Here is an 11131-nt window from a genome sequence, read left to right on the forward strand (position 1 = left end):
TTTAGACTGGTATCTGTGGTGTTCCCCAGGATGGATTGTCCCCCAGCAACCCTCACCAACCTACAGACAGATAGGAGTAAATCCCCAAAGGTCTTACTTTGGCTGCCTCCGTTAGCACAGACCCCTGGGTAAAGGTCAAGGGAGATGGAGAGGGAGGGTCATAGGGCACTCTGGCAACCTCAACCCATGGCTCATGAACCTTGACCTCTCCTGGGCAGCTGGAAGTGGCTTGTTACTGTCAAGCTGAGGGGTGACAGGCAGTGGGTTTGGAGCATCATGGGAACCCCAGTATCTGTCTCTTAAGGCAGCAGAGGCCATTCAGCCCATAAACCTTGTGCGGGCTCTCCAATTAATGTCAGTCCCTGCCCTGTTCCCATGATCCTCTCTCCTCAGGTTCTTTTCCAATCCCCTTCAGGTTTAAGTTCATGGTCATTGATCTTGAAGTAGGTTAAAAGGTACAGCGTTGTGGGTCAAAGGGCCTGTACTATGCTGTACTGTTCTATGTTCAAGGATTCTAACCCCAGTTTTTCGGTCTTTCCACTGGCCTGAGTTCCTCATCCTGCAACCTCTCCAGGATATCACAAACATGAGGAGATCTGCAGATGCTGGAAATTCAAGCACCACACATCAAAGTTGCTGGTGAACACAGCAGGCCAGGCAGCATCTCTAGGAGGAGGTACAGTCGACGTTTCGGGCCGAGACCCTTCATCAGGATGAAGGGTCTTGGCCCGAAACGTCGACTGTACCTCTTCCTAGAGATCTTCAGGATATCTCCTCATTGCGGCCTTGGTGACCTTCCTGAGGAAGGATATGGTGTTGCGATGAAGCAAAGAGAAGGAACCTGGGGTCCAGGGGCAGCAGCAGGGAGTAGATGGGCTGAACAACCTGATTACTCTGTTGTTGAGCCCTGCTGCCCCACCTCCAGGGAATTTTGCCTGCAGATGAGGAGCAATTCCTGACGTACTCTCTTCATTCACCTTCCAGCTCCTAAACCCATCACCCACTCAGTATCCACCGTCAACCTGCGGTTCGGGGGGCGGACGGCCATCAAATCAGTCATGTGCAAGATCAACCCGATGTCAGACACCACCTTCTCCGGCTCTGACGTGAAGAAGTGGTGGACCCGGCAACTGACAGTAGAGAGCGATGAGAGTGCCGACGACCTGTTGGATATTTAACGGCAAGGGGCAGGGTGAGACTTCCACCCGTCTTCCTGGTGTATTTCCATCATAAAATGCACAACGTACTTCAGTAACTGGGTGATGCAGAGGAGCAAGAGGAGGTCACTCTTCTCATTCCATGAGATTACACAGCTGAATGCTTTCTAAAGAAATCATCTATGTACCTCAGTTTTAAACGTAATCGTAATAATGTTCCTTATTCAAGATTCTCCCACTAGTGGAAACATCTCAACATCTACCCTGTCCCTGTCAAGGTCCCTCAGGAAATGTTTTAATAAGGTCACCCCTGAACTCCAAGGGAAGTTCACCCCTCAATTCTTCTGAGCTCTCTCTGACCCTTCCTGATGAGACAGCCCTCTCATCCCAGCCATTAACCTGCTGCTCCTGAGCTCTCTCTGGCCCTTCCTGATAAGACAGTCCTCTCATCCCAGCCAATAACCTGCTGCTCCTTGCAGATCAAGTGTTTCCATCTCTGATTTAACACATTTCTGGAGGCTTCAGAGCAGATTTTTGGCCCCCAGTTGTTCCGCACCCACGCTTGTCATTAGCTGGGCAGCATGTCCATTCTCATAATGCCCCTTGACAAAATGTTCATCCGAAAGAATGAAAACAATTTATTTCTAATGCCCTGGTTCCTAGCACAGTTTCCGTTGGAAGAAATATCCAGAGAGATTAATCGTCTGTGCCTGGAGTGTTTTTTGCCCCCTACAAAATGTTCTTTATTACAAATTCGGTGCTATACAGTACATACAAAACAGTGACTGACACAATTACTTCACTACAAATAGAGAATACACATTAAACCAAAATGTTTCCATCTCTATCAATGATGGCAATTACCCCCTGCGGAGCCCAACATTCCCAGAACGCCTCTAAGGTTGGACTGTGCGTGTTCCTTCTCAATATTTACCCGGGCACGAACATACCCCCTAAACATTGCCAGGCAGTCTACCCGGGCAGATCCTCCCACCACCCATTTCCAAGACCCACGGATGGCTGATTTCGCCAGCCCCAGGAGCAAGTTGACAAGGGCATCCTCATCCTTCCATGCCCCACTCCTTACTGGATGGCCGCATATAAATAGGGTTGGGCTAAAATCCAACTAGAAGGCGAGAAGCAGCACAGGCAGATATGCAAAAAGGGGCTGTAGTGTCACACACTCCATGTACATGTGGTACACGGTCTCCCCCAGCCCGCAGAAGTGGCACGCGGCTGGGAGATCCGTGTAGGAACTAAAAAATTTATTACAAGGCACCGCTCTATGCAGCACCCTCCACCCCCGATCCCCAAGGTGCATGGGAAGAACTCCCTCGTAAAGGGACTTCCACTGGGGACCCCCCTGGCCTCCAGGTGGAAAGACCGACCACCATGGCGTGTCGGGATGGTGGACAAGCGCTAGGAAGTGAAGTGTGTGTAGCAGCAGCCCATAGAGGTACCTCCTACTTGCATCCCTGAATGGAATTGTGGGTGTCGAGGAGAGACGGCTCAAGTTGTGTGGACTCTGCTCTCTGATAAGATTGCGGGACCTGGGCCCGACGGGCAGCTCAGCCTGAATTGCTCCACACACCTGAGCAGCACCGACATCCATTGAGGAGGGCAAGGGTCGGCCAGGACTCCATCCTCTGCCAGAGGGGGGGATTTTTGGCCTGAGGCAACTATGTTCCAGACTCTCAGTAGGTGCTGATAGAAGCCGGGCAGACTCCGCAAAACAGCACGGCTGATGCCCACCAGTGGTAGCTGCATATCTTCGTGAAGACAGCAGCCCCTCCGGAGGAAGAAAGTTGCCAACACGTGCCACCTGGGAGGTGCTCGGCGTACAGGAATCTCTGCAGAGTCCTGAGGCGGAGAGCTGCCAGTCCCGTACATACAGTGTTGTTTTTTTTAAAACAAAATTCTTTATTACAAATATCGGTGCTATACAATATCTACAAAAATAGTGACTAACATAGTTACTTCACTACAAACAGACAATACACGTTAAACCAAAATATTACCATCTCCATCAATGATGGCATTTACACCCCACGGAGCCCAACGGTCCCGGAACACCTCTATGGTCGCCGTGGACTGCGCATGTTCCTTTAATATTCACTATTCAATATTCACCCGTGCACAAACATACCCCCTAAACATTGCCAGCCAGTCCACCTGGGGAGATCCTCCTGCCACCCTTTTCCAGGAGCCACAGATGGCAGTTTTCGCCAGCCCCAGGAGCAAGTTGACAAGGACATCCTCATCCCTCTGTGCTCCCCCTCCTTACTAGATGACCATATATAAATAGGGTGGGGCTAAAATGCAACAAGAAGGCGAGAAGCAGCCCACGCAAATACGCAAAAAGGGGCTGCAGTCTCGCACACTCCATGTACATGTGGTACACGGACTCCTCCAGCCCGCGGAGGTGGCATGCAGCTGGAAGATCTGTGTAAAGACTAAAAAACTTATTGCAGGGTACCGCTCTGTGCAGCACCCTCCAGCCGAGATCCCCAAGGTGCATGGGAAGAACCCCCTCATAAAGGGACTTCCACTGGGGACCCCCCTCACCTCCAGGTGGACAGACTGACTGCCATGGCGTGTTGGGGCGGTGGACAAGGGCAAGGAAGTGGAGGGCAGCAGCCCCTAGAGATACCTCCTGCTTGCATCCTTGAATGGGATTGTGGGTGTCGAGGAGAGACGGCTCAAGTTGTGTGGACTTGGCTCCCGGGCAAGGCTGCGGGGCCTGGGCCTAACGGGCAGCTCAGCCTGAGTCGTTCCACACACCTGAGCTGCACCGACATCCGTTGAGATAGGGCAAGGGTCGGCCAGGACCCCGCTCTCTGCCAGAGGAGGGGATTCCCGGCCTGAGGCAACCATGTTCCAGTAGATGCTGATAGAAGCCGGGCAGACTCAGCAAAGCAGCACGGCTGACGCCCGCCGGTTGTAGCTGCATATCTTCGTGAAGACAGCAGCCCCTCCGAAGGAAGAATGTCACCAACACGTGCCACCTGGGAGGGTGCTTGGCGTACAGGAATCTCTGCAGAGTCCTGAGGCGGAGAGCCTCCAGTCGTGTACATACAGTGTTGGGGTTTGGTGACCTGGGGTGGATGCAGATGATTCCACCACAACGTTGTGTGGTGGTGATTTGTGTGCTTTGCTGCCCTCTGGTGTTGAATCCTTTGATGTGCAATAACAGGGGCCTACAGGTTATGTTTGGCTATGTCAGGCCCAATCTCAAAGAATTTGCATTTCTTATCGAAGCCATAAAGGATATGAAGCCTATTTGTAGCAATGTCAGTGGTAATACAAAGGGGTGTGTGTGTGTTTGCCTCTAGACAAGTCTCGGTTTGTGTGTACGTGGGTGCATGCATGTCTGTCCATGTGTATGTTATGTCGTTAGAGTGATACAACATGAAAACAGACCTTTCAGCCCATTATTTCTCTGCTGACCATCAAATGCCTAATTGTACAGCTCCCATTTTCCAGCATTCAGCAAGTACACTCCTCCACCTTTCATGAGTTTTTCTCTTGTAGGTTGCGTAGGATTGTACAGCATGGAAACAGACTGTTCAGCCCAGTTTGTCCACAAGTGGACACCCACCTGTATTAATCTCATCATCATCACTTGGTTGGTAGCCCTACACTGATTCAGCTGCTAAATGCTGTCACCACTCTCTCAGGCAGTGTGTTCCAGGTACCTGTCCTCACCAGTCCCTGAGTGAAGAAAGTCCTCTCTAAATCTTATCCCCCTTCCCCATTGCCCTAAACCTACAGTTATTTAGTTTTACCTATCTCTGATAAGGGGGAAAGCTCCCTGAAATCTACCCTATCTCAGAATTTAATATTTAGATGTTCTTTGCTTCCACCACACCCTCAGAGAGTGGGTTCCTGATTCCAGTCCCCTCCCTGAGTGAAAAGCTTTTCCTCAAATCCACACTAAACATCTTACCCCTTACCTTAAGGCCCTGCTCTCCAGTCATCAATGGTCTGTTCCAGAGAAAAGTTTCACTCTCTACCCTATCCACCCACTTCACAATTTTGCAATCATCAAGATTCTGTATATCTCATATGTGTGTACCTTGTGTGAGTGAGTGCGTGCGCGCATGCATCTCTGTGCAAATGTATGCTTGTTTGTACATGGGTTACAATGCATATCTGCATTGCCTGTGGTGTAAGTAAGGCCTAGGACCAGGTGGGCCATTCAACCCATTGAGTCTGCTCTGCCATTCCATCGTGGCTGACTTATTATCCCCCTCAGCCTCATTCACCTGCCTTCTCCCCATAACTTTTGATGCCCGTACTACTCAAGAACCTGTCAACCTCTTCTTCAAATATACGCAGTGACTTGGCCTCCACAGCCGTCTGTGACAATGAATTCCACAGATGCACCACCTCTGGCTGAAGAAATATTTGTGTGTGTGTGTGTGTATGCATTCAGTCTACTTGTGTGTGCACATGCATGATGGCGTAGACATAAAGGAACGTCCACCTCCAAAGAGTTCTGCTTCAGTGGAGCAGGAAGAATTGGGTAGCAGTCGCTCTGCACTCTCTCGCACACATTGAGATCTGCCAAAGTCGGTGCCAGTGAACATGACTGAGAACAGGCAGCTGCTGACACGTGCTGTGTCTAATGTAGATCACAGACAGACTTCACCTGCACCCTCCTTTAGACTGCGTTCTAACAGTGTGTGTGATATGATATTCCAGTATGCTGGTCACAGCACAGAAACAGGCCCTTCAACCAGCTGAGTCCACATCAAACACCCACTCACACTAATCCCATTTTAATCCTGCCCACATGCCCATCATCTCCCCCCCTCCCCGATTTAGCCCTCACCCACACACTGAGGTCAATTCACTGCAGGCAATTAACCTGCACGCCTTTGGGATGAGGAAGGAAGCCAGAGCACTCAGAGGAAACCCACACGGTCACGGGGAGAACATGCAAACTCCACAATGACAGCACTGAGGTCACTATCTATTGGGCAGCTGCTCTGCTAATTCCACTATTGTGTTCTGCATTTACTAAGTATCTATGTCTGGTCTTGTATGTTTTCTGAATCTCAGAAGTATATGCAAAGTAATTACCAACTGTTTTACTATTAGTCACTCTGTTTCATTCCTACCTTAATGCATTCAGTAACCGAGGCATCACTTGTAGATGATATACCTTTTTATTTTAGAGCTTTAAATATCTACTATTAATTAAGAGTCTGTTACCTTTCAGATTTATTTTACTCTCAATTTTATCTAAACAAAATATTATTAATAAAGATTAATTGTTTTTTTATTATACTGTGTAGCATTTGGATTGATTTTTACTAATTTCTAGTTATGCTGAAGTGGGTCTTTCAAATAAAGTTTTGAGGAGATTGGATCAGTGTTATTAAATGAGTTACCACATGTAAATCAGGTCAGCTCTGTAAGGAATTACTATTCCAGAAGGTTTTGTGAGATTCTGACTGAAATATATTCATGAAGTTGCTTACTGGGCAGTTTTCAACAATTATTTCTAATGAGACATGGACTCCTTGTTCATCTGGGTATTTTCCCAGGCTTAAGGCTACTTTTGTAGTTTGTTGAATGTTATCTTTCAGACAACCCCAGCATGGATGAATATTAACCTTTCACTCCATAATCCTACATCAGATCTGAAATATTAACTGCATTTCTCTCTCTTTCCAGGAATGTTATATTATATATACAGTATTTATCCCACTGTCCCACACATTTTCCTGCAATTCTGCTCTCACCCTCAACCCCCCCCCCACCCCAGGCAGAACAGAGATAGGAGGTTCCCTCATCTTTCACCCCACGAGCTTTCAGACCATCTTTTGTCATCTCCACTTGCTTTGAAGTGATCCAACCACCCTTCCCTCCCCGTCTTTCTGCTTTCTGCATAGACCACTCTCTCTGTGGCTCCTTGGTTCACTCCCCACCCACTCTCCCTCTTCCCTCACACTTTCCACTGCAATTGTAGGGAGCACGACACTCGTCTCCACGCCTCCTCCTTCACCTCTATCCGGGGCCCTCAGCATCCCTTTCAGATGAGGTAGATTCACAAGCACCTCCTCTGACCTTGTCTCCTACATTCGGTGCCCCTATGTGACCTCCTGTACATGGGTGAAACCAAGTGTGGATTGGTCATTTTGTGCATCTGCGCTCTTTGCACAACAGCCACCTTGAGTTTCTGATTGCACATCATGTCAACTCCTCTTCCCATGGCCACACCGACTTGTCTGCTGTCCCCTTCTCCTCTGCTGCAGTGAGGCTGACCACAAACTAGAATAACACCCCTCATGCTCCACCTGGGTGGCCTACAAACTGGTGGTAAGGAATAACAAGATATTGTTCATGGTTTCATGAACTGTCAGGTCCTTGGAGATGTTGATGCCCAGGAACTTAAAGCTGCTCACCAATATTGGACCATGAACACAGCAGAAACAATCCTGATCTTCAAAATGGCTCCATGGGAGCTTAGATATCCAGCTGAGTCAATGTGCTATCTCAAAGCTCCCCCAGTTTTACAGGACTCTCTCAGTATGAACACAGAACGTCAACAAAGATCTTTGCTCAGGTTTCACGAGTGAGCTGAAGGCTGACAGAATAATGAATATTGTACATGAAAGTTACACAGAATGTACAGCCCAAGAACAGGATATTCTGTCCGCTCCATGCTGAGGTTCCTGCCCCATGCCAGCCTCCTCTCACCCCCCTCCTTCCCCCCCCCATCATTATATCTCGCTGTCACTCTCTCCCTAGTGAATTTATCCAGCTTCTTCTTAACCTCATTTTTACTCTTCACCTCCACAATCTCTGTGGGAGTGAGGTTCCCCATTCTCTCTGCTCCCTGAGAAAAGGGCGTTCTCCTCAATCTCCTGTTGATTTGAGAACTGACTGTCTGGCATTCATTGACCTCTATGTTTTTCCCTACACTTACGCCCCCCCCGTGAAAACATCCCATCAATTCAGCCCATTCAGGATCTGTCTCCCCAACACATCCTCCCAAAGCAATAACCGTTCCATCATCCTCGATTTTGCTATACATGTGAAGGTTTAGTGCATTTCCTCTAGTGCCTTTTACACAGCTCAGTAATTAATGAACTAACTTTTAAGTTATTATATAAACATAGGTAATTTTGGAAACCACTGGATCCATTTCATTAACAAGAGAAAATCTGCAGATGCTGAAAATCAAAGCAACACACACAAAATGCTGGAGGAACTCAGCAGGCCAGGCAACATCTATGGAACAGCGTAAACTGTTGATGTTTTGGGCTAAGACCCTTCATCAGGACTGGAGAGAAGGATGAGAAGACAGAGTAAAAGACAGAGCACATGGAAGGTGGAGGAGCACCAGAGGGAGGTGATGGGCCGGTAAGGAGATAATGTGAGAGAGGGAAATGGGAAGGATGGGGGGGGGGGGGGGGAAACTACCAGAAGTTCAAGAGCTCAATGCTCATGCAATCAGATTGGAGGCTACCCAGACGGATTATAAGGTGTTGCTCCTACAACCTGACTGTGGCCTAATTACGACAGTAGAGGAGGCCATAGACTGACATATGGGAATGGGAAGTGGAATTAAAATGGGTAGGCACTGGGAGATCCCACTTTTTCTGGTGGATGGAGCATAGGTGCTCACTGAAGCATCTCCCAAACTACGTTGAGTTCCTGCTAAGTTCATCCAGCGGGAATTCTGTGTGCCTGCTGTGACCTGTATATGATGAGAAGCAATGTAGACTGGGAGACTGTTTCTGATGCTCCTCCCACTCCCCCTTCTCCCATAGTCTCCGTCCTCTCCTATCAGACTCCCCCTTCTCCCATAGCCTCTGCCCTGTCCTATCAGACACCCCCTTCTCCCATAGCTTCAGTCCTCTCCTATCAGACTCCTCCTTCTCCCATAGCTTCCGTCCTCTCCTATCAGACACCCCGTTCTCCCATAGCCTCCATCCTCTCCTATCAGACTCCCCCTTCTCCCATAGCCTCCGTCCTCTCCTATCAGACTCCCCCTTCTCCCATAGCCTCCGTCCTCTCCTATCAGACTCCCCCTTCTCCCATAGCCTCCGTCCTCTCCTATCAGACTCCCCCGTCTCCCATAGTCTCCGTCCTCTCCTATCAGACTCCCCCGTCTCCCATAGCCTCCATCCTCTCCTATCAGACTCCCCCTTCTCCCATAGCCTCCGTCCTCTCCTATCAGACTCCCCCGTCTCCCATAGTCTCCGTCCTCTCCTATCAGACTCCCCCCTTCTCCAACCCTTTATCTCTTCCACCAATCAACTTCCCAGCTCTTTACTTCACCCCTCCCCCTCCCAACTTCACCTCTGACCTACCTCATATTTCTTCCTCCCTTCCCCCCACCTTCTTACTCTTATTTCTCATCTTTGTTCTCCAGTCCTGATGAAGGGTCTCAGCCTGAAACATCGACTCTTTACACCTTTCCATAGATGTTGCCAGGTCTGCTGAGTTCCTCCAGCATTTTGTGGATCCATTTCATTCATAGTGTGTGCAGAATGTTCAGTTTAACAACACTGAGGTGTGGAAGTTGTAGCAAGGCAAGGATTAAACGAGTATACCGACAGAACAATCCAGACAGTGTGCAGTCTCAAGCTGAACCAGACCTTTAAGAGCTGGACTCCCCTTTGTACTTCATTTTCTGTGTGGAAGTTCAGTAAGGCAGGAGTCAGGACGATAAGTTGACAGAGACAGTGTGCAGTTACCCTGGCCCTTTAAAGCCTCACTCTCCTCTGTACGGCCTTGCTGCTCAAGCCTGGGAACAAAGGTCACCAAATGTACTTTTGGACTTCTTTAATTTTTGATCCTTAGGATTATTCTGGGAGTCAGGAATGATGAGCAGTCTTAATTCCAAGATTTCAGTTTATTTTAGAGTACAAACAAACATTCAAATACTAAGCTCTTTATTTAAAGATTTGACAGACGAAACTAAGAGGGAAATTAATGCTAAGCAGTCAGTGTAAGACAAAGGAATAAAGATGATACTTCTGAAAAATCTATCACTTTTATAGATAAAAGAACTTCCGCAGATAGGAATGAATGAATTGATAGGCTACATAATTAAAACAACCACATCTCTTCTTCCTCACTTCCATTGGACAGTAGATAAAAAAGCTTGAAAACACCAGGCTCAAGGCCAGCTTTATGTCATTGTCATAAATCTCTTGAATGGACCACTTGTACGTTAAAAATGAACTCCTCACCTGATAATCTAATCACAAACAAGAGAAAACCTGCGGATGCTGGAAATCCAAGCAGCACACACAAAATGCAGGAGGAACTCAGCAGGCCAAGCAGCATCCATGGAAAAGAGTACAGTCGACTTTTCGGGCAGAGACCCTTCATCAGGACTGAGTGATGAAACGGCGACTGTTTACTCGTTTCCCATAGATGCTGCCTGGCCTGCTGAGTTCCTCCAGCATGTTGTATGCGTCACCTGACAATCTAGCTCGTCATGCCATACACCTTGCCGTCTGCCTGCACTGCACTCTCTTTGCAAGTGTAATGCTGAATTCTGTTATTGTTTCCTTTGTATTGATGTGGTGAAATGATCTGTACAGCTGGCATGTAAAACAACCTATTACTGTAGTAATTTGTTTTATTTAATTGCTGCATCTTCCCACAGTACATGTGACAATAATAAACCAATTACCAATTGTTAGGAACACAATGAACCTTTCTCATTTTCACCTACCAGAGCGTTGCAGCTGCCTACTCCTTCCATCCTCAGGCTGATGAAGAAGCCTCTGCCATTCATTTATCATTAGCAATCACTTGTATTACTGTATTCTGATTGTTTAGTGTTGGCGCACGGCCAAGGGGTTAAGGCGTCGGTCTAGTGATCTGAAAGTCACTAGTTCGAGCCTCAGCTGAGACAGCGTATTGTGTCCTTGAGCAAGGCACTTAACCACACATTGCTCTGCGACAACACCGGTGCCAAGCTGTATCGGCCCTAGTGCCCTTCC

The 11131-nt window shown here is 48.1% G+C and overlaps 1 protein-coding gene across 3 annotated transcripts in view; it reads left to right on the top strand.

Moving 5' to 3' along the window:
* Window positions 1–6892, top strand: part of nalcn (sodium leak channel, non-selective) — a 192635-nt gene extending 185743 nt beyond the window's left edge. For 2 of the 3 annotated variants that reach the window (XM_063048375.1, XM_063048376.1), the window contains one exon: window positions 985–6892. In XM_063048375.1, the coding sequence (XP_062904445.1) occupies window positions 985–1178 (194 nt within the window). In that variant the 3' untranslated portion in view covers window positions 1179–6892. The remainder of the gene's footprint in view (window positions 1–984) is intronic. The other variant, XM_063048374.1, reaches the window with a different exon arrangement.
* The last annotated feature ends 4239 nt before the right edge of the window (window positions 6893–11131 follow it).

This window comes from Mobula hypostoma, chromosome 5 (genome assembly GCF_963921235.1).
Source record: "Mobula hypostoma chromosome 5, sMobHyp1.1, whole genome shotgun sequence".
NCBI classification, from domain to species: domain Eukaryota; kingdom Metazoa; phylum Chordata; class Chondrichthyes; order Myliobatiformes; family Myliobatidae; genus Mobula; species Mobula hypostoma.